At 45.4% G+C, this 27,965-nt stretch overlaps 1 protein-coding gene across 3 annotated transcripts in view; it reads right to left on the reverse strand.

The window, feature by feature from the left end:
• Positions 1-27,965, reverse strand: part of UCK2 (uridine-cytidine kinase 2) — an 84,785-nt gene that overhangs the window by 19,330 nt on the left and 37,490 nt on the right. For all 3 annotated transcript variants that reach the window (XM_030875602.2, XM_030875603.2, XM_060296961.1), the window contains exons 2-4: positions 12,718-12,877; positions 11,787-11,883; positions 4,969-5,111 (exon numbers count right to left, since the gene is read on the reverse strand). In XM_030875602.2, coding sequence (XP_030731462.1) covers positions 4,969-5,111; positions 11,787-11,883; positions 12,718-12,877 — 400 coding nt within the window. The remainder of the gene's footprint in view (positions 1-4,968; positions 5,112-11,786; positions 11,884-12,717; positions 12,878-27,965) is intronic.

Genomic DNA, 27,965 nt, shown 5'->3' on the forward strand with positions numbered 1-27,965 from the left:
AGGTAATCGTTTCAGCGTGGGATGAAACTCTAAACAAACATAGGGAATACTTGTAAGTGAATTTCTGGAAAGCCACGTCTGTAAATAATTCTGTGTTTACGTGCAGGCATGCGCACAGGAACGCACGCACGTGGGGAAGGGCAGGTAACAGGGAGAGCCTGTGGTTTTGGTCCAGGCTGGCATGAAGTCTGCACGATCAGATGGCTAGAAAACTGTCAGGAAGACCCCATTCCAGAAACCCGGGTAACAAATATACTGCTGTCACCATTGACTTCTCTACCAGCTCCTCAGATCACAAGGAGTTTTCCCCCCGCATGAGCCCTGGCAATAAAACGGTTGGTTGGTCCCTAAATCGTCAGGATTTGCCTCACAAACCCTGCCGCCTGTGCACCCAGCCCAGCCAGGAAATGGTCTTCTCAGGCATTTGGACACAGGGCCCTGCTCCAGCTGCCACCGCCGCTGCTCTGCCAGGGACGCTTGGCCAAGTAGGAGCCCCAACAGGTGCCACGTGGCTCAGCCCCACGGGCCTCCAAGAGCTCGGGCACTCAGGCCAACGGGCCGAGCTCACCAAAACACACAGCCCATGCGGCCTCCAGCTCTTCACACGTCTCCAGATAAGGTCCAAAGAAAAAAGGAAGCCAGACCAAAAGGTTGTCAGAGCTGGAGGGAAAAAAGCAAACACACGCCCGCACTTATTAAGCAGCTTTGACTCAAAAGCCCTGCAAATGCCTGATGCCGGGTTTGTTTCACAAGACGTGCATTTCACACAACTGCTGACAGCTTCAGCACTGTGGGAACCTCTGTCCTTCCCCCAGAACACACACACACACACACACACACACACACACACTCTCACTCCCCTTTCACATCGCTCTGCCACTGCCCTCGGCCCAGGCCTGCAGCTCTCTTGTGTATTGCAGACCCGAGAGCATCACCTGTCATGTCACGGGAGACAGGAACGTACCAGGGAGAAAGCAGTGGACGCAGGTGAGTCACACCTGCGACCGCTGAAGCCCGAAGCCACTTCTTGCCTCATCAGCTACAGCGATGGGGGCAAAACTGACCCAGTTTGAATCCTGACCCCATTAACTACTACCTCTGTGGCCTTAGACAAGTTACTTAACATCTTTGGAGCTCATTTTCCTTGACTGTAAAGCAGAGCCCATAATAGCAACTTTCTCACAAAGCAGTCACTTAGGAAGACAGGGAGATATCCATAAAACGCTTCAGCACCGTGGCTGGCACATGGTGTGTATTTAATAAGCCTAAATTTCTATGAAGACAACAGGAACTGAGGAAGCTCCGGGAGGGGGATGGCTCCCTGAGACAGCAGACTGTCGTATCGGAAGGATGGGAACTGTGAACTCAGGTGAGCAGGCTGGACCCAGTGGGGGTGGGAGTCCCTCAGAGCAGCTGGGAAGGTGTGGGGGGGGGCAGGGGGGGGCTGCAGTGCAGGAGGTAGAGGGCAGACACGTGGAAAGACAGGATGGAGAGGGAGAAACAGGAAGACAGGCAGGGGGCATCCTCCAGCTTCCACCCTGGAAAAGGAGATGGCAGTGGGTCGGCACGTTGCCCAGACGCTGAGAACACGCAAAACCAGAAGGCTTCGCCCACCTCCGCTCCCAAGAGCCTTCCATCGAATTACTACCTTAAACAGACGGGTCCCCTCCTTAAGCTAAGGACAGCTCGGGGCCAGCCAGTTCACCGCCCTGAAACGCCCTCCTCCTCAGTCAGGAAACGGGGCGAAGCCGACAACTAAGGCAGAACAAGGTCTTGGCACAAACCGGACACCCCAGGGACTTAAAACCAGCTTCCTTGTCATCACTCTGGCCCTGGCACATTTGCTGGGCTGAGACAGGCCCTCTCAGAGGGGCCTTGCAGGGTAAAGGGCAGGAAACGACAGGTCTCCCCTTCCCTGCTTGGCCTCCACTCAGCCCTTCCAAATCAGCTAATGCTGCTTCCCATCAGCCAAAGCTGAGAACCACACGTAGAAGGACCCAGAATAAACACAATTCCTCCATGGCTGTCAAGTCACTTTAAAAATTCGTTGAGGAGACGTGTTACTCTAGTAAAAGAACACACTGACTATGCCAAGGCTCACTGCAGCCCTAACTCCGTGTAAACTGGGCACAGAGAGCCGTGGCGGGAGAGACGAGGGGTCAGCAGTCTCAGGGCCCCCGCCTCTCGTCTCCCCTGTCCCTAATTCAAGGGTTGGTTAAATGCATATAGAGAGGGAAGGCAAAGGCAAGCTTTGCTGGGAGGAAACCAATTCCCTAGAAATACAAGGGGGTCCCTGGGAAGGAAGGAAGTCCTTCCAAGGCTATGAGACTTGATGCAGACCTCCCTCCCACATGAGGGTCAACCTGGAATGTGCCCAGGAGGATGTAACCCACAGACAGGTGAAATCGTAGCGCTCACTCAAGTCTCCAGGAATGTTCTTTTGCCCCACAGCTCCCGACTGACCCTCCCTCCCTCTCCCTTACCCACAAAGCACATGCCAGGCATGTATTTTGTCCTAGGTGGACAGAGAGTGAATTTGTAGAAACAGCTTTTGCTGAGAGTGACTAAGCAGTGGGTGACATGACAAGACAGCGGAACGGAAAGAAGGCAGCGACCTGCCCCGGGGGCACCAGGGAAGGCAGGGGGTGAAGAGAACTGACCCAAAGAAATCCCCAGAGAAGGCCACCATCACCTCAGGTCTCTCTCCCATTTCACATAAGGATCTCAGCGCAAGAAAAGGAGGGAGAAGTTTCTGTTTAATCTACCCTAGGATTACTTGTTTGAATGAATCAGAGTCCAAGGATGTTGCCCCTCCACAAAACGCGGTTCTAATTTCCTATGCAATTTCTTGCACTCGCTCCACCCTCAGGCATCACTCCATCCCCTGGGATTTTAGTACCACCTGCTGGACTAATGATGCTACCAGCCCAGGTGTCACCAGCTCCTGAGGACATGACTACTCAAGAGGTTCTGACAAGTCCTGAGAGAACACTTGGAAAACATAACATCATCATCTCAGGTGAAGCAGGTTTCTGATCTGCCACATTGACATTTATCGACTAATGCCACCACCAGGCATTTTACCTGCATTACCTCTGATCGGCACAACTATCCCAGGAGTACTAACTAATCCTTACATGATCAACCAATAGGAAAATAAGGTACAAAGAGATTAAAACATAATCTGGGGAAGAGATATGGGAACATATGTATATGTATAACTGATTCACTTTGTTATACAGCAGAAACTAACACACCATTGTAAAGCAATTATACTCCAATAAAGATGTAAAAAAAAAAACAAAAAAAAACCCCATAATCTGCCCAAGGTCACACATCTACTCAATGGTGAAACCAGGATTTAAATAATGTCCAGTTCATCTGACTCCAATTTTCCCCCCAGTGATGCCTCCCAAATTTGGCAAGCTAATATGGACATCCGAGCAGATCAGCCTAGGTAGGACCTGGGTTTGTGGATGAAGGTGATAAACCAGACCCTGGGGCAGATGCATAAGCAATTGTCAGGCTCAAGCCTCAATTATCTGTCAAAAAAGATCATGCAATTCTTACCTGGCCTGTGTAACCCTAAAAAACAGGCCTGTCTCCTTCATATTACCCATTTAAATAAAAAAAAACCCATGCCTGGGAGGTCACAAGAGGCACCAAAGTCACAAAGCTAGCAAGGGGCTCTGCTGGGACTAGAATTCTCCTTTTCTCTATCAGGTTACTCCCACGGCCCGACACCACCGGGGAGGGGAAGTACAGGTCCCCTGACTTAAAAGAGTGTGACTCCTATTACTTCTTAGGAGGGTAAAACCCAGGGAGTCATTTCTCTAGATTCTGCCATTTCCACTTATAGTTCTTGTGACAAGAGTACTGAACTGGATAAACTAAAAATCTGTTTCATGAACCGGAAAAGAGGAAACTTCACAGACTTTGAGGTCAGAAGGCTCCGGGCTGCAGCTTATGAAATCTGACTCTGCCAATGACTTGCTCTGCGACTAGGAGCGAACCCTGGCGTTTCCTGTGTCACTCCTCTTCCGCACGATGGGGACTCAAACCTTAAGTCAGCTTTCATCCCTCTCCTCAGTCACCCACACCCCGCTGCCTTGGCTGGGGTCCGGTCAGCTCTAACTCTGCTAGGAACCTTTCTCATCTCTCCCCAACTCTCCATTCCCCCTCACACCACCCACGGGCGACAGCCCTACCTGTTGTCCAGATCAGCAAGACAGTCCTAACGAGCCATGGTGTCTCTGTTTGAGGTATATGCCTTCCTGGGCTGCCTAGGCCATCACCCCGCCACATCCAAGTCCAGAACCCACTTCCCCCACAAAGCCCCCCAAGCTCTCTGGTAGAAGCAAGCCCTCTGCTTCGTGTGCCGCAGAGCTGAATTCACGGGCTCCGCTCTCCCACCAGCAAGCAGTTTGGTGTCTTCAGCACTCGTGGAAGGAAGGCCTGCAGAGAGAACAACTGACTTTGCTCCCGAGCTGGGTGGACAGAGTGACCAAACCTCCACAGAACTTTCCGGAAAGCAAAGGGCGAAAGAAGCGGGCAGGTGGGACCAGCTGCCCAGAGTTGCAGGCAGAGGGTGTTCTTGCCCACCCCCCAGATTTCCTACAGTGAGTTCCCATCTTGATTATGACACCTGTGGGTAAATCATAAGGAACTGAGCACTTAACCAAACTTTTCCCCAGCAAAACCAAAACGTGAACTTCTTATGTCATTTCTGTGACCTCACAAGCTTTTCGTCATCTGAAACAGTAAGTGACTAATCCCTTCTCAAATGTCACCAAATGTTTGGGCAACAGGACATCCCTGGGGCTAGACTGACTCAGTTGGGCTGGGCCATGCAGCCACGAGGCAGCCTTGCACAAGGCTGCCTCGGGGAAGGCACGGGGCCCAGAATCGGGGAGGGCAGGGGCCTGTCACAGGCCACCGACAGGGCCATCTGAGGCTTTTGGAACGCACCTCTGCGGGAGAGCCGGGTGTCCGCATCTGTGTCCACGAAAAGCTTCATCTGGAACAGGTCTCGCACTTCCTGGGAGTAGAAGGCCAGGATCCCTTCGAAGAGCACCACATCTGCGGGGTAGACAGTAACCGTCTCCTCCTTCCTGCAAAGCACAGAGCAGATGATGGGCCGAGCCAGGTAGGGGGAGCCCGGGAGGAGGAAACAAGAGAAGCTGTCTGGGAGTCTGGGGTCCTAGCCCCTTGACTGAAAGGGCACTGAGAGGGTTTAGCTAACACAACCTTACAGAGCCCTCAGACCACCACGGAAGACCCAAGAATGAGGGCCAGGACGGCTGCAGCAAAGGTCTCCTGTGACCAGTTCTTCTGAGCTTCCGCCATAAAGCAGATGGGTAGACATCCTTCTCCTTGGAATAAAAAACCTGCTGTTGGGACCTCCCTGGCGGTCCAGTGGTTAAGACTCTGCGCTTCCAATGCAGGACACGCAGGTTCGGTCCCTGGGCGGGGAACTAAGATCCCACATGCCACACAGCGCGGTCAAAAAAACAAAAAAAACCTGCTGTTGAATGAAGAATAAAGACAGACAAAAGAAGATGTGATCACTTTTTTTTTCCCCCTCCGAAGGCGTCTCCAGGAATGCTCTCAGTCCTGGCATTTATGGAACCTAACACTCTGAACTTTCAAAAACAGAAACTCACAGTTTTCTGCCAACAAGTCCACCCCCTCCCCCAGTGCTGAGGCAACTGGGAGGAAGAAGGAAGGGGCAGATGGAGGGAGGGGAAAAGAAAACTTTAGGTAAGAGGGTGGGAAGGGGAAAGGATTTCTGTGGAAGGAAAGAGTCCCAGTCCTGCCAGGGTTGGCTCTGCCCAGCTCCTACAACTGTCTTCCTTATCAATAAAGCAGGGACGGGCTTCCCTGGTGGCGCAGTGGTTGAGAGTCTGCCTGCCGATGCAGGGGACACGGGTTCGTGCCCCAGTCCAGGAAGATCCCACATGCCGCGGAGCAGCTGGGCCCTTGAGCCATGGCCGCTGAGCCTGCGCGTCCGGAGCCTGTGCTCCGCAACGGGAGGGACCACGGCAGTGAGAGGCCCGCGTACCGCAAAATAAATAAATTAATAAATATAAATAAATAAAGCAGGGACATACATTACCTCATCCATCTCCCCACAGGATTGGGAAGCCCAAGGCAGATACTACTGTAAACACGACTTTTCAAAAGCCAGGGGAGTGAAACCAAATGGATAACTGGGGGTCCAGCTCCGCCCTGTCTCAACTTTCACTGCAATCTTGTCTTTCGCTTCTGTCGGAAAACCACCTTGCACTTCACCTCAAAATTCACGAAAAGGGAAGTAATGACGCCACTGCAAGGTTTACCACTCACCCTAACTAGCAGACGTTTGTGAAGAAAACCACACAGTTATTTCAAAAGTTCCTTAAGATTATAGGTTTTATCTGTGCAAACACAGTGAAGTCAGCAGCAGCTGGCCACTGAGTAGGGACTTCCCTCCCATAAACTTGCTTTGATTCTTTATTGGCTCAGTCCCCTGGGTTCTTGTCTAAATTCTAAGGCAGCACTGTTGGAGCAACTACCAAGGTGGCAGAATAGGGAGCATGAAAGACAGCAGAAAAGCACCAGGTTAGTGCAATTAGGAGACTCTCTAGGATGGCGGTATTAACTCTGGATGCACACAGAATCATCTGGGGAGCTTTTAAAAATATTTATACCTGGACCCGACTCCCCTGGGGCTCTGACTTCATTAGTCTGGGGTGGAGCTAGAGCATCGATATTTTTTAAAAGCTCCCCAGGTATTTCTTTTCTTTTTTTTTTTTTAAGTCATGAAACTTTATTTACTTAACAGCAGAGGTTCGAAGTATATTGAGCGGATAAAAATACCAGGAGAAACTGCATCCACGTTGGTATTGGAGAGACGCCTAACTTCTGTATTTTAGAAACTGACAGATGAAATAGCAATAAAGAAGGAAATGGAAAGTATGAATAACACAATTAGCAATCATGTATGTGTTTGTGCGTGCACACAACTTTGTACAAAACTTTGAAATACAACTGCAGCAGGCACAAAAATTAACTGTTAGGTCACAATGGAATATTAACCAATTCCAAAGAGTAGAACTCACTTGTGTATTTATTTTTATTTATCCTGCTTGGGAATTTGTTGCGTTTCTTGAATCTATGGATTTAGTGAGTTTCATTAGTTCTGGGGAAAATTAAGCTACTGTCTCTTCAGATATTGCCTTTATTCTCTTTCCTTTCCTCCTGATTAAATACTTTTCAGGTCTTTTCACTGTCTTTTATGTCTCTTAATCTCTTTTCTGTTTTTTTCTGTCTTCTTCTTTCCTTAATGCATTAATGAATGATTTCTTCAGATCAATCCCCTAGTGTTTGAATTGGGTTTTTTTAGGTCCATTTTGCTGCTAAATACGTCTACTGAGTTTTAAAAATGTGCCGTTGTGTTTTCCGTTTCTAGAAGCAATGTTTGTTCTTTTTCCATATTTGATACATTATTTTTAATTTTTTCTTCTTTTAAAAAATTTACATTTTCTTCTCCCAGTTTCATTGAGATATAATTGACATAAAGCACTGTGTAAGTTTAAGGTGTACAACATAATGATTTGACTTACATACATCATGAAATGATTACCACAATAATGGTAATAATGTTCAGTGAACATCTGTCATCTCATATAAATGAAATATTTAAAGAAACATTAAAAGAAATATTAAAGAAATAGAAAACTTTTTTGTGAAGGAACTCAGGATTTAGTCTCTTAACTTTCATATATAACGTACAACAGTGATTATCTTTATCATGTTGTACGTTACATCCCTAGTACTTATTTATCTTATAACTAGAGTATGTACCTTTTGATTATCTAGTTCTCCCTCCCCCTGCAAGCCCATCTCCCCATTTCCCCACCTCCTCAAACTCCCCACACTGGTATCAATAAGTTTGATCTCTTTTTCTATGAATTTGTTTTTTGAAGTATAATTGACATACAATACTACGTTAGTTGCTGGTACACAACACAGTGATTTCATATTTCTATACATTTCCAAATCATTACCATGCTAAGTCTAGTTGTCATCTGTCACCACACAAAGATATTACATTATTATTATTGAGTATATTCCCCACACCGTACACTTCATACCTGTGATTCATTTATTTCGTAGCTGGAAGTCTGTACCTCCTAATCTCCCTCACCATTTCTTCTTCCCTTACCCCCCCCTTCCCCTCTGGCAACCACCCGTTTGTTCTCTGTATCTATGACGCTGTTTCTGTTTTCTTGTTTGTTCATTTGTTTTTAGATTCCACATAATACATGAAATCATACAGTATTTGTCTTTCTCTGTCTGACTGATTTCACTTAGCATAATACCCTCTAAGTCCACCCACGTTGTCGCAAATGACAAGATTTCAGCCCTTTTTAAAAAAAGCTCCCAGGTATGTCTACTGTGCAGCCAGGGTTGAGACACGCCAACCCTAGAAGAATGTCAGGTACTGGAAAACAGGGTGCTCATTGTGGTTTAGGATAAGGAACCAAACTGGGCAGAGTTCAGAAGCAAGATGGATAGAAAAAAGGATCAATGAGTGAGTGAAATAATGAGTCACTCTAGGCAGCTGCCCTGGGCCAAGAAGAGGGCAGAAAGGCTCTGCCGGGAAACAAAACGTGTGTGGGATTCCTAGGGTTCCATCTGGAATACACAGAGTGAGTGCAATGACCGTGCTAATTTACCCAGACTGACACTGTCTGGCAGTGCTGATCAGCTTGCCTAACTGATAAACACTAAAAAGGAACAGGTGGTTTTCCAACTCAACAGTCATGCCTCTTCAATCCTGGGACAGTAAGGAGAACCAAACTGCCTGCTCTGTGGGTGGTGCCCCCAAAAGTTGAAATCAATCACTCCCCAAGTCCACATGTAGGTCTAGGTGGGAGAACATTTAGAAATAGCCTAGAGCTAAAAACAACATTTATTGAGCACCTACTAGCCCAGGATGCACCAGGAACCTATGGTGCAATATTCTGTTTAGGAGTTTAGAGATGGGCTGGGAGGTTCACATAAACCTGGAGTATTAGAGCATCTGGGATTACCAAATTTGGGATTACCTAGCCCAACCTTCTCATTTCACAATCATTCCTTACGATAAAGAAGGGGAAGACCAGAGAAAGGTATTTACAGAGAATAGGTGACTTCTCAGTTGTAGCCCAACATTTGTTTGTGGTCACCAAGAAAGACCCATGGCTGGGATGGGATCAGTTAACCCTGGACAGCTGGGTCCCTCACAAGTGGCTCTTAAGAGTTGGGGGGGACTGCTGTGGTCTTAGGTGGTCACAAAGCTTCATGCAAGAGATGGGCGCTGGGCCACTAAAGAACAGGATTTTAAAATAAAAGGTATGAGAGGGGAATCTGGAGAAAAAAGTCAAACACACCTGGACGGGCAACTCTGCAGGGTTTTTTTTTTGTTGTTAATACGTGAACTTGATGGAGCTCGTGCTGCACAAGGTACTCATCTTCACCCCCTGCCCCCCGACTACACTGGTCAGGCCCTGACTCCTGCCAACTACCCTCACTCCACTCCCTTCCATCGGGCCTGTATCAGTCTCTCACCTGGGCCACTCCAACGGCTTCCTAAACAGCATTGTGAATCCTCGTTCCTGCCACAAGACTGACCTCTCCATTCCTACATAACTGCCATCTATGGCTCCCTACTGCCAACACGTTTATCCTCTGGCCCTGGGGTCCATCCATGGTCCTTCCTGATCTGAGGCCTGCCTGCCTCCCAGCCTCCCCACCTCCCGCCGCTCCTCCCACACACTGACCCCCATCCCTCTACACCTAACCTACTGCAATCCCCCACCAAGCTGGCCCCTGAAATGTCTACCTACCCATCACCTTGGAAATCCCTTTCCCAACAGCTTCTCATGCTTTCCAATGCACAGCTTAAATATCATCTCCTTTACACAACCTGCACTAAATACTCCAGCCCTTCCTCCCTCCTACTGCTCCACATCCCCTTGCCTCAGTCGTCAGGCTGCACTGTAATTCTGTAGCAGTACCCTGCCCAGGACCTGAGAGGTGGTGGGCTAGACTGTCTCTTGTCAACTTGACATCACCACCACTCCCCCAAGGCTAGAAACTACAATTCCCAGAATCCCTTTCCCTACATGGTCCCAGCTACTTTACCAATGGGAAACTCAGAAGATGAAAGTGATTACCACAACACTGTAAATCAGCTATACTTGAATAAAATAAAGGTTTAAAATTAAATTAAAAAAGAAGATGAAAGTGAAACAAAAGCTGTAATTTTTAGGAGACCATAAAGCTAGACAAGGAAACTGCAGACACTCCATAAGTTCCCATTCAGAGGCTGTGGGCCCGGATGGATGCAGCGGATTCTTGGACTTTGCATGAACCTAGCTTCTTCTCCAGATGGCAGCTCAGGCTGCCACCATTGGGGACGAATTTCTCTGATTCTCCGGCTGCGGCCTCCCAGATCTTTGCTCTCCCAGCCCCCTCGTTATTCATGTTAGCTCCAGTTCCCTATTCTAAGCGCCCCTTTATTCCTGCATAGTCTGGAGAGGTTTGATATAGGAGGCATATCTTGTTCTCTGAATGTCCTGCACAGCAGAATCGGGTCCATAGTAGGAAGTACTTCAAGAGCTACTGGTGAGGGATGAAGGTGAGAACCAAAGCAGCCTGGCTTTCCATCACAATGTGCTCTTTCCTCCTCCTCCAACCCAATCTTTGCCACACCCTCAAGTTCTGAGAAAGTTCATGAGAAGAGCACAGAACATGTGAGCTAACTGCATTAAAGGCTGAGATGTGTCCTAAAGGAACACACAGGGAGATGAAGATTGGGCTTTTAATTATAGAAACATTTGGTAGTAAACATTTGGTAGTAGAAACATTTTAATGATAGAAACATTTGTTTTTAATTATAGAAATATTTGGTATGAAATCTAATTTCCCATTTTTAAAAAATCAACTCAAGAGAGAGTGGGATAAAGAAACCAAGAAGGAAAATGAAAAGCGGGAGGGAGAAACTTTCAAAAGATCCCAGAGCTAAAAACACTTACTGAGCCACTACTAAGGAGCTACACGTGATGTGACACAACATTTACAAGTGTCGAATGTGCCTGGGAGGTCCCCCGAAGGAGACAAAGTGAGCAAAGAGCTCTGTGTAGCTCTGAAAGAGCTTGGGGTCTGGCTAGCAGGAGGGAAGTCCTCCAGAAGCCCCTTCCCACCACTCAAGAGGGAAGGAGGCTGTGATGGAGGTCAAGCCACTCTGCTATTCTATTAGGAGCATGAGAATCGACAAATGGAAAGGACAGGTCTGACGTGATTGAGAAGCTCTCTGGTGGGTCTAGTCTTTGGTGACCCCAGTGCCCTCACACCTCCCCACACAGCTCGATCCCAAGTAATCCAGGAGAGCAGAAAGAACAGCTTCTTTTCTTCTTCTTCTTGTTTTTCCTCTACCACACCCCCTTGCATTTGTTCCAGGAACAACAGCTTGGGCATGTGGATGAGGACGAATGTGCAGTCCCTCACCTGAGTCCAAATTCACAAATCTAACCCTTCAGAGTTAACAAAGCATGATGATCACGATGGGACTGTTCCAGGAAGCACCTGGATGAATTCCTGACCCCGTGCACCTACAGGTATGCTGACGCCACCGCCCTGTCACTGACAGGCTGCACTGGGCACCAGACACATGGGGGCGGCGTGAAGAAGCCTGGAACTTCTGGGGACCCTCTGGGGAGCAACAGGTAACAATCCCCAGCCCAGAGCAGCTCACTTACCGGGAATGGGAGACAAAGTCATACACAGGAATCTGGACTGTTTTCCCTTCGGTGATTTCTTTGAGTGTCTTGAAGATGAGTTCATTGTCAAAGGCATCTGAAGGAAATCAAACTATTAAGATGTTTCTTAATTGTAAAATGATTTCTCCTATAGTGATGAACAGGGCATCCCTAGAAACCTATTATTTCACATACGTGTATCACACCCTAGAGAAGCATCCCCTCCCCACAAAAAAGCCAGATTTCTACCTAAAGCAGAATGCCAATTCCCTGCATCTCAAACCAAAGTGTATAAATGAGTTCTGAAAAGTGGATTCTTTTTTTTTTTTTTTTGGCTTGCCATTCCGTCTCTGGCCTCAGACATCTCTGTCCTCCCTCTAAATCCGGCAGCATATGATAACCTGGAAAGCATACTCACAACTAGGGCACTGCAGCAGGCATCACACCAAGTTTTGACTCTCACAGTTATAAGAACTCCAAACCAGCTGAAGGGCGAGTGTGCTCATCTGGGACTGTCAGGGCCAAAGACATTCAGGCAGCCATCCTGGACCCTCCACCCCACTCTCTGCCAGTCGGTGAGTTTAACACACGAGCCATGTACACGCACGTGCTGGGTGCTGGCGGGAGGGTGTGACACAGGCTGCTGCAGAGCAGGAGGCGGGAGAACCAGCTGTGTGTGCGCTAGCCTGTGTCTGGCCCACCCTGAGGAATAGGCTTCTCCAAGAGTCGCCCTTGTTCAGACACAGATTCGATCAGTATTTAAGGCGCCAAGCACCAGAGGATGCGTTGCAAAGCGCTTCTTTCCTATAAGCCCCACCGCAACCCCGCAAGGTACCTAACAGTCCTCCATTTTATGGACGGGAAACAGAGAGGTTAAGTAACTTCTTCAACCGATCCCCCGCCCCCACGCCCCTTCAATGCCCCAACTCACCCGGGTGATCAAAATTGAACTGGCCCTTCAAGGCTTTGGCCTTCTGCTCTGAAGTGAGGACACGGTAGAAGCTATCCTGGCTCAGGATGACCACCTGCTTCTGGCGATAATCCACCTCATTCTGTCCCAGGAGCTGCACAATCTTAGCACAAACGGAAGACTGTAAGGAAAGAAGGGAACACCACGGAATAAGGGAGGTCCAGTCACTGAGCTGATGTGTGTGCCCTGAGCAAGGAGGCCTTTGGAAAGAAGAACCCAAAGGCTACCATATCTTGGATGATGCATTAGGGGAAGGGAGGAAACGTCCGCTGAGAAGGAATTCGGGGGCCCCAAAAGTCTCTTCCTCTCTTTCCTTAACACAATTTACTACACTCAGGTATCCACAGTGAAGGCAGGGGAAGGAGGGCCGTAATCTCTAACTCCTCTTCCATAAAGCCTTCCCCAAAAAGCCTTCCCCAAAGCTACTAATAAAAGGTGACACTATTTTATTCTTCGTTGCTTACACCCTGGTATAGATACACAAAAAAGACAGCAGAAAGTGGGGAAAGGGCACATTGAGGCTGTGCTGATGGGCCCAAGGGCCTCTGGGTCATGAAGTGCCTGGGCATTTGCTAGACATCTCACAGCCCCTGCACATCTCTTTATGTCAAAGGAATCTCATAGCAGAGAGCCTGACTGGTTGGCAGTAAGGCCAAGGTCATGGTTTCCATCCTACTTCTGTTGGTTTCTTTTGCTCTGGTCCAGAGCCGTGGACATCATCGCCCTCATAGTACCCCAGACAGCCTTGTCACAGATGTGTGCCCCCGCTTTTAGAGCTGGAGACATAAACATCACCAATACCTGAAACAACCTAGGGGTATCCCAACTAAGAGTAGGGACGCCAGTTCCAGATGAACTCAAACCTACATGCTTTGTATTGTGTTGCTAGTAACACACATATCTGACTCCTTTTCTCTCCAATAACATACGCTCTTTGTAAAAGGAAAAGTATAAAAGCAAGCGCATTCCAAAGAATGAGATAGTGAAAGATTGTATTTACCAAATAACTCTTTTCTTTTTTTTTCATTTGATACAAAGATTAATTGAAAAATAAGAATGTCTACATTACAAAACCTCTAGAAGCTGTAACTCAAGCCCCCTATGGAACTGGTTGACCTAATTACAAGCGATGAAAAAATGAGCAGTTAGAGGTTTCTTGGGCTCAGCCTTAGAAGTCTTACTATTGAACTTATTTTACCAACTGATTTTACAGGGAAAAACCAGGAAACTTTTAAAAGTTCTTATGAAGAATGTATTTGATTTGTCCAAGCATAAGGAAAACTGGTCATTCCTGTTGTACTAGCCAGTGCAAACTAAAACTATTTTGAATTATACTCCAATAAAGTTGTTAAAAAAAAGAACTATTTTGCACAATATGTCCTGTTGTACACGTGGTGAAACACACTGCCATATTATAAGGATCTGTGGGGGAAATTTTTTTTTTTTTTTTTTGCGGTACGTGGGCCTCTCACTGTTGTGGCCTCTCCCGTTGTGGAGCACAGGCTCGGGACGCGCAGGCTCAGCGGCCATGGCTCACGGGCCTAGCTGCTCCGTGGCATGTGGGATCTTCCCGGACCGGGGCACGAACCCGTGTCCCCTGCATCGGCAGGCAGACTCTCAACCACTGCGCCATCAGGGAAGACCGGGGAAAAATATTTTGACTCAACTGTTAATTATTAGAAAATTATTTTACTTTTATGACACTTTTGCATATTAACACACAAAAAAGCATTTAAAACTACTTAGGATTTTTGGAACTACAGATGTGCCAAAAGAAAGAAAAAAAAGGAATCACAGGAAGGTATAAAGCTTGCACATGACTTAAACTACATTCAAAAATGAAAATGCTACAACAGAATCAAAGGTTCTATGCAATCAAAACCTCTTTAAGTTTTTAAACATGTATAGGCCCATAATTTCCTTTTCCTAGCTCAAGGCTATGAGAGGGCAACTTTTATACCTGCAGCCTTCACTAGTAGATAGAACTCCTTCCAGAAGTCCAAAGAACAAAAATGAAAAGAGTGATTCATGAAGCCAGATATATATAATCTATCAGGTTGTTCAAATAATGGTATTTTTTTATTTGTAGCTAAAACACATTAAATGTGTGTTTTTTTAAGAAGAATAGTAATCCCACCACTGCCAGAAAAGCATATAAGGAAGTTACACTACTTAATTTCACAGATAAACCATCATTTCCCTTAACCCAGGCACAACCTAGGACAGAACCTATCCAATGGCCAATAAAATTGGTTAATGAACATACAATAGGTACAATTCTAGAACGTTAGTGCTCATCACCCTCTCTAAGAAGAGTAAGGATGGCTGGGGAATTTCCTGGTGGTCCAGTAGTTAGGACTCAGCGCTTTCACTGCCGGGGCCTGGGTTCGATCCCTGGTCGGGGAACTAAGATCCTGAAAGCCACGTGGCGTGGCCAAAACAAAGCAAACAAACAAACAGAAAGAGGGTAAAGATGGCTGTTTTGTTGGTCCACAGCTGCTTGTCTCAGCTCTATGTTTTCAAGGACTGAGCTGGTGATCGTTCTTTCCACAAACATACCACCACCACCAACTGCTAACATTTTAACTGATTATTGGTTAGGTGTCAGGCCCTAGGCCAAGTGCTCCATTACAGCTACCCCCAGAAGTCACAAGTGTTACCCTTCACAGATGTGGACACCAAATTAAAGGACTTGGCTACAGTCATACAATCCTGGTTCCTTTCCTCTTCAACTTAAAAGTAGTCAGGGACTTCCCTCGTGGCGCAGTGGTTAAGAATCCGCCTGCCAATGCAGGGGACACGGGTTTGATCCCTGGTCCGGGAAGATCCCACATGCCGTGGAGCAACTAAGCCCGTGAGCCACAACTACTGAGCCTGCGCTCTAGAGCCTGCGAGCCACAACTACTGAGCCCGCATGCCACAACTACTGAAGCCCGTGTGCCTAAAGCCCATGCTCTGCAACAAGAAAAGCCACCACAATGAGAAGCCCGCATGCACAATGAAGAGTAGTTCCCACTCGCCACAACTAGAGAAAGCCTACGTGCAACAACAAAGACCCAATGCAGCCCAAAACAAATATAAATAAAATAAATAAATTTATTTTTTAAAAAAAGTAGTCAGAAGTGGGGGGTGGGATAAATTTGGGGTTTACATATATACACTACTACATATAAAATAGACAAATGACAAGGATTTACTGTATAGCACAAGCAACTATATATATTCAATATCTTGTAATACTTATAATGGAAAAGAATCTGAAAAATAGATATAGATATATGTATAAGTGAATCACTTTGCTGCACACCTGGAACTAACATGACACTGTAAGTCAACTATGCTTCAAAAGAAAAAAAAAAAAATAAGGTAGTCAGAAGTTCCAAGCCGAAGAAACCCTTTTATCACTCAGGAGATAAACACCACTGCATGAACAAACAAACACTTGCCTCTAGGTTAATTTAGATTTTTCTAGTATTTTCTTCTTTCTGGAACTTGTTAAATCGGGGCGACAGATACTTGGGGAGGGGTTCATTGCCTCTACTGGTGCTTAGGTTTGAATCTTCACACAATCAGAAGGAAGAAGTCCTACAGAGGACGTCTGCAATGAGTGAATGGTTTTTTCCTTACTGAAGGCCCTCCTTTTATGTCTCCTTCACTTTAATTTCCCTTTTCTCTAACCCTACCCTTTTCAAAAGGATGAAATGGAGGTGCAAGGTGTCTTGTTCCCTCAAGAAAGGAAGTAAGTCACTAATGACTAGGGTTTGAGGAGAAGGCAGGCAATCCTGAGCTTGTAGAATGCTAAAAATGGGAGAGAGCACAATTGCTGTGGTGAGCTAAGACTTATTAAATAATTATAGTCACAAAACCACAAGTACCATATGATCCCACTCAGGAGGTATGTAGAGTAGTCAAACTCATAGAAACAGAAGGTAGAATGGAGGTTGCCAGGGGCTGGGGGAGGCAGGGTAGTGGGGAGCCGTGTTACGGATATAGTTTCAGTGTTACCTGATGAAAAAGTTCTGGAGATTGGGTGTCCAACAATGTGAATATACTTAACACTACTGAAACGTACACTTAAACATGGTTTAAGATGGTAAATTTTATGTTATGTATATTTTACCACAATTAAAAATAATAATTATTATTATAAGAAGAGTCCACATTTAAGGGGCAGTTTCTTGCTATGTGCTGATACTGGGCTCAACATTTTTAAATCATCCCATTTACTTATTACAACCTTGTATGCTGGCCATTATTATTATACCCACTCTACTTACGGTGAAGCCTGAGGTGAAGTGACTTGCCCAAGTCAAGTGGCAGTGGAGCCAGGATTCCAAAGCGAGGAGTCCAACCCCAGAGCCCACCCTCCTTCCAGCTGCACCTCCCAGGCAAACTGGTACCACCCGTGGGGCTGGAGGTAAACTCAGTTTTGCATCGTATCTCCACATGTAGCGCGATGTATCCAGAATGTCTTCTGTCCCTGCCACTTCTACTACACTATCTTAAAAGAAGAGGGGGTGGGGGACAGGACACACAGCAACAAGCCAGCTAGGGTTGCTGTCTGAATACAAAGTTAAGATCAATGAGGTTAGCTTTAGAAAAGGAAAAAAAGAAATCATATGGAAGACTCAGGGAAGGTCATTTACAATTTCTTCACTCCTGTGCCATTTTGAAGATATTATCTCAATTCTTTTACAAGATACTATTTTATCTTTTTTTTTCCTTAATGAGAAAACTGAAGCTTAGAGATTTCATTCAAGCTGAATGGCTTGCTCAAGGTCATGGAGCCCAATCTCAGGCCACAGATCTTCTAACTGCAAAGGCACAATTCTTTTCACAATTCCAAACTGAAGCAGCTCTGGCATCAGCCCCACTACTCTCTATAAATTTACTCCATTTCCAGAGAGCAGGGAGGGAACTGGTTAGAAACATAATACTGTTTTGTCCCACTGTATCATTAAAGTCAACTTTCATAGAATTTCATGTGACTCAAGGCAGGCAAGTGATTTGTATATCAAAAAGAAGCTAAAAGTACACACACACACACACACACACACACTCAAGGTATTTGGAACCTAAATTTGGATTATGCTCAACGAATCCAGCTGTTTGCAGCCAGAAATTTGGAGGGCCCAGAAAATTCTCTGAAGAAAAATCTGTAGGACTAAATCTCACAAACAACTACAGTGATGGAGAACAACTCACAATGACTTTAAGATTCCTTCCCACATTGTAATTCCGAGAACATGCCAACACTGGACTTCATAATTAGGCCAGTCCACCAGATGTGCTAACCAATATGGCGGACTCCCTTCTCGGGGACACTTCCCATTGCTTTAGGAAGTACAGCAATTCTCTAAATTGATTCTCACATAGGAGGTGGCTCAGACAGCCTAGACACCATCTTAGTGTGCCATTTCTAGTGTGTGTGTGTCTTCCAAGATCTTCCTTAAGATCCTCTTGTCCAATCCCAATATTGCCAAATGAGGAAAACAAACGAAACAAACAGAGCAAATGAGCTCTGGTGGCCTCTTTGTTGGGTGAACCACCAACCACCCCAACACATAACCTGGATGGAGCCCAAGCTGGTCAGCTCAGAACAACATAGCTCAGCCCCACAGAGGGCTTCAGGCTGGGTGTGTCCCCAGGGGACGGGGTTGGCATCTCTCACGCGCAACCTTACAGAAGAGTACAGGCTGAGGGCTATGCTGCCCAACATGCAAGAATCGCATCAAGCTGTCTGTCCTGCTCAGAGTGAGCTGCTTCATTATCAGAGGGAGCGCTGCTGAGATGGAGGAAAACCTAGCAACCACACAGCCCGCAGCTTAAAATAGTCAGCCAGCTCCAGGTGAGGCACCTGACTCATCACTCCCTCCCCACCCTTCAGAATGGGTTGTGGGCATCAGTTAACACCTGCCCTGAAGGCACCACCCAGCAGCTAAGACTGTAAGAAGGCCAGATGCTTAGCCTCCTCAGGCAGGAAGACCCCATCTAACTCCGTCACTCTGGGACTGTGTACAAGTCACCTCGAGAACTCTTAAAAGTAGCTTTCCCTGTCACTATCATCAAGTAAGAAACACACCACTGGAACTTCCCTGGTGGCGCAGTGGTTAAGAATCCGCCTGCCAATGCAGGGGACATGGGTTCAAGCCCTGGGGTCCGGGAAAATCCCACATAATGTGGAGCAACTAAGCCCGTGCGCCGTAACTACTGAGCCTGCGCTCTAGAGCCCACGAGCCACAACTACTGAAGCCTGCGCACCTAGAGCCCGTGCTCTGTAACGAGAGAAGCCACCGCAATGAGAAGTCTGCACACTGCAACGCAGACCCAACACAGCCCAAAATAAATTAATTAATTTAAAAGAAAAAAAGAGAGAAAGAAAAAAGAAACACACCACTACCTTATATGGTGCTCAGCACGGCCCCCAGACATTACATCACACCTTTGGGGGCTGGGGTTGCTCCCCATGCAGCTCAGAAACTCTAATTTACAAGTATGAGAAAACCAAAGCCCCAGTAATTTGCCCTGAGACAGTAGAGAGCTCAAATCTGCTGACTCAATTCCTGGTCAAGCCAACTATATGGAAGCAATAGGGAGGTGTCACTCAATGCTTCCCCGGGAATATCTCTAAGGCCAACCAGCCTTGGGTCCACAGATGACCCCAGAACCCATGCACTGCTAAACGGGTTCTCCTAGCTACAACTACAATACCACCACCACATACACACACACACAAATAAATAAGATCTAAATCAGAAACTCACTAAGTTGTTATGTGATAAAAAGGGTCTTAGACATCAAGAGGTAGCCACAGATCAATCCAATCACTAACAGGCGTTGGTGAGCATAGCTACCTTACAATAACTAAGAGTTCCTGGAACACAGGAACCAGTTATGACTCAGCTCAGCTTTTATTCCCAGGGCCTGGCAGGGCTTGGCACCTGGGGGGCTCACTCGAATGTGGTTAAATGGATGACCACAGGAAATGTCTGAATTGATGGCCCAACAGTGTTCTTTTTCCTTCAGACCTGGAATTTCAAAAATATAGTCTGCCCTGCTCATCCTTAGCATCAGCCTTGATTCCATCCTACAGCATATCACATACTCAGGTAGAGACAACTAGCTGTGTACCCAAATCTCAGCCTCCGAGTTTTAGCTGCGCACATGACTACATATCCCAGCCTCCCTTACAGCTTGTGATTGTACTGAGTTCTGACCAATTAGACCAATTGTGAAATGGAAGCTTCTAGAATCTCCTAAAAGTAAGGGTCCCCTTTTGACTCTCTCCTTTCTGTTGGCTGGAATGAAAACTTGATGGCTGGAGCTCAGGCAGCCACACTGTAGGATTGATATCATGCTAACTAAGGGTAGTGAAGCAGCTAAATAAAGGAGCCACAGACTCAAAGGATCATAGAACTAAGATAGGAATGAGGTAAATTATCTTGTTTAAACCCTGTTGTGTGAAGGTTTCTGTCTCTTTCAACTTAAATAATCCTAACGTCAACACCCACATACCCAGTATACCTTAGTGTAAATGTCCTGTTGAAAGCTGCAATAATTCTCCTGTCCTGGGCCAAGAGGCTGCCTTATTCATCACAGGCGCCACAAGCATCCCCTCAGCCAAGCAATTTCTTTGAGTTTTAAAAGGTGAGGTGAGGGGGCTTCCCTGGTGGCGCAGTGGTTGACAGTCCGCCTGCTGATGCAGGGGACACGGGTTCGTGCCCCGGTCCGGGAAGATCCCACGTGCCGTGGAGTGGCTGGGCCCGTGAGCCATGGCCGCTGAGCCTGCGCATCCGGAGCCTGTGCTCCGCAACGGGAGAGGCCACAGCAGTGAGAGGCCCGCGTACCGCAAAAAGAAAAAAAGGTGAGGTGAGGAACATTTTGCCTGGGCCAATGTCCCCAGACCACTGGGTACCTCTGTGCCACCTGCCAGCCTCTCTCTCTGTATTTACCTTGATGTGTCCGAGTGGAGTTAAACATCCTCCCCATCTTTTAGCACATTACTTGTGCTGCAAGCCAAGCACTCCATAGAGGAAGCTGCAGCTGGGAGGGGGAAACCAGATTATAAACAGCACTAGATGAAAACGCCCCACAATGCTCTCACAAAGCTCTCAGTTGTGTGTGTGTGTGTGTGTGTGTGTGTGTGTGTGTTAAATTGGAGTATAACTGCTTTACGATGTTGTATTAGTTTCTGCTGTACAACGAAATGAATCAGCTATATGTATACATATATCCTCTCCCTCTTGGACCTCCTTCCCCCGCCACATCCCACCCATCTAGGTCATCACAGAGCACAGTTTTAATTCCTGATCCGTGTTGGTACTGCAAAGGTAGTCCAGCCTAGAAAATCCCAGGTATGAGCCTGCAGCTGAGAAAAATTCTAGTTGATCAACAGTCACCAACATAAACATATTCCCAGGACTTTTCAGTGAATTGTCCATCTAAGCTCTATTCCTAGCAAAGACATTTAAAATAATTCACTTCTGGGTTTGTAAAATTACCTAGTTGGCTCTGTTCTCTTTGGAGTCACGAGCCCCTGCAGAGAAACCCCCTCAAAGAACACTCGCTCATGAAATGAAACTTGTTTAGAATCAACTGAGGAATGATGAACAATAGCTAACACACAGACGCCAGGAACTGTTCTAAGGACTTCACATTTACTTTGTTATTTAATCCTCAAATCAACTCTGTGAGGTGCGTGGTCTTACTGTGCCCATCTTACATCCAGGAAATGGGGGTACAGAGGTAGATTAAGTGACTTGGCCCAAGATCACACAGCGAGAGAGCAGCTGCGCCGGTCTTCACAACCAGGCAGGCTGGCTTCAGGACGCCGGCTCTTAACAACCACACACACTGCCTGCCTTGCCACTGCATCAGAAGGGGACAGAAACCTATTCTCTTCCCGAGAGCCACAGTGACCCTACAACACAGGTGCAGTGTCCACAACAAATAATACAGGAGCTGCCAGGAACAGAACACTCTCAGCACAGCTCTGTAATTTCCTCCCCTTGGGCTCCAAAGCACAGGCTTGCTGGACTTCCTTAGAAGTTAGTTTTCCTGAGAAATATTTTACTAGGAAAAGAGCAACACAAGTCACTACTGATCCCCCTACTTTGCTGTATACTTGAAACTAACACAACACTGTAAAATAACTATACTTCAGTTAAAAAACAGGGGGGGGGGTACCCATGCTCCTTATGTGAAGCCGAGTTCCAGTCTCAGCCACAGCCTGGTTAACACCTGCCACCAAACTCAGGCAAAACATCAAGCAAGATAGGACTGTGCTTGTGCTCAAGGGGTGATGCGGGCCTCACCACCGGGTTACAATTATTCAGTATAAAAACAGTGATTGATTTCAGCCCCCTCTTGCTGATTCTGAGCCTGAATATGGAATCGGTGGACACTTCTTTGTACTCCCCACAGGACAAACACAAAAGGCACCACCACCGCTCTCCTCACTCCTAAAAAAATGGAATGCATCTAGGCTTATTGCTAGCTTTGATGAATTTGCTCCTTATGAAGCCCTCTGCAAAACGCAGAAGCAAGAGGAGGCATGCCGGAGGGTCAATTCTCACTGCCTCATGGGTGCAAGTGAGGCTGGATCTCTTTTCTTCCCCTTTTACTTGAGGGGCAGAAGGCAAGCTGAGATGGTAAGACTCAGCCAACCGAGCCCCCTCTCCGAGGAAAAGATGAGCACGTCTTTGGACAAGGGGTGCCCAAACCCACCCACTTCGTACAGTTTGGCTTACGAAGCACGGATAATATGCCTGTTACAGAAATTATGGCCCAGGACTTGAAGTCCCTCTGGAGAGAGGCACAAAAAGGAAAGCTGACTCCCCCCGTTTTTAAAAAATGAATGGATAAAAAGGCGAGCACAATGTGCGGTTGGATCCTTGGCTAAATCTTTGCAAACTGAAGGCCACACACGGGTAAACGTTTAACGTGGACTTAACAGCACAAGACTGCTTTGTTGTACAAAGCATATTTGAGTTAACTCTTCCTTTCCAGTAATCCTTATCCAAATCGTGGAAAACCAGAAGTTAGACTATCTGGCGGTCAAAAGTTTTTTTTTTTTTTTTTTCTCTTTAGGGTTCCTCTAGCACCTGCGTCTAACTGCAGCACAGCAGGGAGAGGAAACCGAAAGCGTGTGCCACGCACCCACTTCCCTGTCCTTTTGGAAAGTCTCTTTCACTGTCCTTGAAAACCCAACTTCCCATTTATTCCTCATAGCATCTGAAGAAAGGGGTTCAAATCCTCTATTAAGAGATTCAATTGCCTCAAGTTATCCCTTCCAGATTTTGATGGATTCATCATTCATCAACTACCTCCTTGGCCCCCCAAACTCCTCTGGAATCCAAAAATAAATAAATAAAAGAATTCCCAAAGCTACACACCATGTTACTCTATAAAGTATGGTGAGTTTACCACAATATAAATCATCATAAATCATCAGGGCTAATCTACTGTTGGCAGATAAGAGGCACTAAAGCACGTATCCTTTGCAGAGAATGATTTTCTTTTATTAATTTGTGAAACTGAAGCAACTATCAGTAGACACAGGCCAAACTTTTGTTTTAGACTCACACAAATAACTCCACCTGCTTGACAGAGGAAGGACAGTCTTTTCCAGAAATGGTGCTGGACCAACTGGACATTCATTGGCAAAAAAAATGAACCTTGACCTAAACCTCATACCTTATATACAAATTAACTCAAAATGGATAATGGGCTTATGTAAAACAGAAAACTTATTAGGGGTAATTCCCTGATGGTACAGTGGTTAAGACTTGGCGCTTTCACTGCCAGGGCCCGTGTTCAATCTCTGGTGGGGGCACTAAGATCCTGCAAGCCAGGTGGCGCGGCCAAAAAGAAAAGAAAGTCTTCAGGATCTAGTGCTTGGCAAAGATTTCTTAGACTTGACACCATAAGCATGACCCGTAAAAGGGAAAGCTGATAAACTGAATTTTGTCAAAAGTAAACCTTGCTCTGTGAAATCTCTCTTAAGAGGATGAAAAGACAAGCTACAGACTGGGAGAAAATACTCACAAAGCACATATCAAACGAAGGCACATGTCAAACGAAGTATCTTATATAAAAAATTCTCAAAATTCAACAGTAAAATACAAACACTCCTACTAGAACATAGGCAAAAGACGTGAAGGAGCATTTCACCCAAGAGGGTATAGAGATGGCAAATACACACATGAAAAGATGATCAATATCATTTAGCCGTTAGGGAAATGTAAATTTAAACCAGGATGACATTTCACTACATACCTACAGCACAGCTAAAACAAAAAATAGTGACCACACCAAATGTTGGTGACGGGAAGGAAAGCTATCACTCATACACTGCTGGGAGACATGTAAATGGCTCACATCCTCAGGAAAACAATTCGGCACTTTCAAAACTAAACACGCAACTACGATGATCCTGCAATTGTACTCCTTCCTGGGCATTTATATAGCCCAGAGAAATGAAAACATGTTCACACAGAGGCTTGTACCCATACGTTCATAGAAGCTTTAGTCATAATAGGCAAAAACTGGAAATCATCCAGAAGTTCTCCAGTGGGTGAATGCTTAAACAAACTGGTGACACACACCATGGAGCACCAGTGAGCAATGAAAACGAATGAACTCCTAACCTACCTGCAGGAATCTCCAGAGAGTTATGCTAAAGGCGCGGGGGAAGGGGGGGTAATGTATGATTCCATTTATGTAACCTAGCAATGACAAAATGATGGAAATGCAGAAGAGGTTGACAGAGATGAGGGACGATGGGGGATCGCAGTGGTGGAAGAAGGCAGGGGTGGCTAATAAAGGGCAACATGAAGGAGGGATCCTGTGGTGATGAAATGTTCTATATCTTCACTTTATTGAGGCCAGTGCCCTGTAAGATATTACCACTGGGGAAACTGAGTAAAGGGTACATGGGATCTCTCTGCTTTATTTCTTACAACTGTATGTGAATCTACAATTATCTCCCAAAAAAGTTTATCTGAAAAAAAAGATCAATGACCATCCATCTTTTGTGATTCAACTTGTCGTGGGTTGAATTGTGGCCCCCAAAAAAGATATGACCATGTCCTAAACTCTGGAACCTCAGAATGTGACCTTATTTGGCATAAACATCTTTGCAAATGTTACTAAGGTTGAGGATCTCGAGATGAGACCATCCTTGCAATGGATGGGCCCTAATAAACCCAATGACAAGTGTCCTTGTAGGAAACAGAAGAGGAGGAAACACAGAGACATGAGGGAACACCACGTGAAGATGAAGGCAGAGATTGGAGTGATGTATCTATAAGCCAAGGAACTTCACCAGAAGCTAGGAGAGGAGCACAGAACAGATTCTCCTTCAGAGCCTTCGGAAGAAACCAATGCCGCCGAACATCTATAGTTTGAACTTCTTGCCTCCAGAAATGTAAGAGGATAAATTTCTGTTGTTTTAAGCCACGAGGTTTGTGATAATTTGTTACTGCAGCCCTAGAAAGCTAATACACCTGTCATTTTTCAATGGCTGGGTTCAATTTCTCTCTTTTTTTAAATCACAGAGAACATGAGCACGTTCTTCAACTTCTATTAATGTCTACTCTTGTGCTCGCTTCGGCAGCACATATACTATTTATGTCTACTCTTGGACACAATTTTTTTTTTCTTCTTCCAGAGGATATATGCCATAGGATATGTATCATTTCATTCTATAATCTTTTCCTGCAGAATTTTTCCTGATGTTTTCCGTTTGCTCTAAGTGTAGACTATTACTAGCTGGCATATAGGAGTGTCTACTTCATCAAATATCCTGGTTAATAATTATCATACAAGCTAAACAGACTCAACCAATTTTTAAAGATCTCAACTATACTTAAAAGAAACTAGACTGAGCACTAGGCTAAATCTACTGTTTCCTTGGTAACTAAGAAGTTGCTTTTAGATCCAGCAAGGTGCTTCAGAGTCTTCAAAATGAGTACCAATTATTAGGCTGCAGATGTGTAAAAAGTGCCATTTTGTATCGTGATAGAAATGCCCTAAGCTTCTGAGCAAGATAGATCAAAAAAAAAAAAAAAGAGGCCGAGATGGACAAAAACTACCCACTTACCACAAAGTCTAAAAGGTGAAAAATGGGTCCTTTTGAATCAGGCTGGGCACACGGGACCTGGCTTGATTCCTGACTTTACCACACCCACACCAGTTATCAGACAACTCAACCTCTCAGACCATTAACTGTCCTTGTTGCAAATGGTAGGAATGACAGCCATTCCACAAATGGGCTCTAAGTGTTAACAGGTCAATATATATAAGACAGTGGCTAACACAAAATACATGCTCAATAAAAATTATTCTTGTCTCTAAAACCCCTTAAATTTTCATTTATACAAATATTTCCTGGAAACAGTCTATTGGGAAACTTTTTATTTTGTAACTCAGTTGAAGACTTCATCCTGATTCATGCCCATTCGTTTTATTTTCTTCACATCTATGAAACCCGTACAGGACTACGTTCTCTCTCTAGCTCAGAATTCTGTCATTTGTCCCCGCTTCATTGTTAAACCTTGGTGATCTAAAACCTGAGCTGAAATTCTAGGTTGTTGTCGGGTTTTGGGGGGTGTTTTTGGTTTTTCTGGGGTTTTTTTTAGTTTTTATCTTGGTTTTTCTACTTACTTATCTCTATTACCCTTTTCAAGGCAGTTACCTTTTAAGAGGCAATATCTGAAACATGGTACAAAATCTAAAAGGTATGAAACAGCACAAAGTGTGAAGTCTACCTTCTTCCCACCCCACATCCCAACCACCTTTCTGACTTTCTTGCAGGTGCTGTTTTCAGTTTTCATGTACATCATTTGAGAGGCGGTCACTGCATATAAAAAACAGAAGCGTGTACAAACTTTTCAAACAAACACTAACACAATGCTGTACCTTCGTTCACTCATATATTTTGAAGATTTTCTCATCAGCACATTTAAGACCTCTTCCTTTACAAGTGCATACATTCCATTGTATGAATGGAACCACAGCTAGTCTTCCACTGATAAACATTTTAATCGTGCCCAACTTTTTCTAAAACAAGCATCATGTATGGGCAAATGTATACACCTGTCAGATAAATTTCTAGTAGTAGATCTGCTAGGGCAAAGAATCTCTATTTTTTAAAATTTCCATACATAAGCCCAGATATCCCCCAGCATCAGTGATTTACATACATCGATTTCCTCATACTCTTAGTATCTAACTTAATGCTATCTACCTATATAATTTACGTTTCTATTTTAAGTGAGGCTAAACATCGTTTATATGCCTAAAAACCTTTGTTTTTCTTTTTCTGAAACCAGTCTGTTGATATCCTATCCTCACTTCTCTGTTGAGTTACTGATCTTTTCTTTATTGAAAAGCTCTTGATATCCATTAAGAAAACTGAGCATTTCTCATTTGTATTACAAATACCCTTTCCAGTGAACTGTCTTTTACCCTTAAAAAAGGGATGTTTCCTGAAGAAAAATTTTATTTGTGTAGTTAAATTGATTAACTTCGTAATGCTTTTATCGTGTTATATTTTAAAAAGACTTCCTCATGCAGAAATTTATAATCAATTCCCCCAAGTTTTCTTCTTCTTAGGGACCCTTTCTTGGCCTTCAACTCCCAAGATCCCAACCAGATCAAAGGAGGACCACAAGAGGGCCCCAATCCAGAGGCTCTCTGAACCCTGAACCTGCAGGCCAGACACCCAGGGAGCACTGAGGGCAAAAAACTGAAAGGAAATGAGATCTAAAGGAGTGGGTTGTAAGGAACTTCCTGTGCACATGCAAAGAGTTACAGAAAAACCTGCAGCTGTGTCCCCCTGGAATTCATCCGGAAAGAGACACAGGATCTGCTTTCAACCCTCTGGTCCACAGCTGCACACATGTTGAGATCAGGCTTGTGTTGTGGCACCACTTTTAGGGGAGAAATCTGCAGCAGGTTTAGAGTCCATCACAGATGAAGGCCATGTGCAAAGTTATCTTTCTTTCAAACAAGGTAATATCTTCCCACCAACACGAAACCCTGTTTCTTCTCTACCATGACAAATAGCTAAAGTAAGCGCACACATCCCCACTGAAAAACCCCCCACAAACTAAAGACTAACGAGGAATTCTAGTCCAAACAAGCCTCCTATAAAGAATACATATATAACTAAAGATAACAGATTAAGAAGCACATTATATACCATG

The sequence above is a fragment of the Globicephala melas genome, chromosome 1, assembly GCF_963455315.2.
Source record: "Globicephala melas chromosome 1, mGloMel1.2, whole genome shotgun sequence".
In the NCBI taxonomy this organism is placed as follows: domain Eukaryota; kingdom Metazoa; phylum Chordata; class Mammalia; order Artiodactyla; family Delphinidae; genus Globicephala; species Globicephala melas.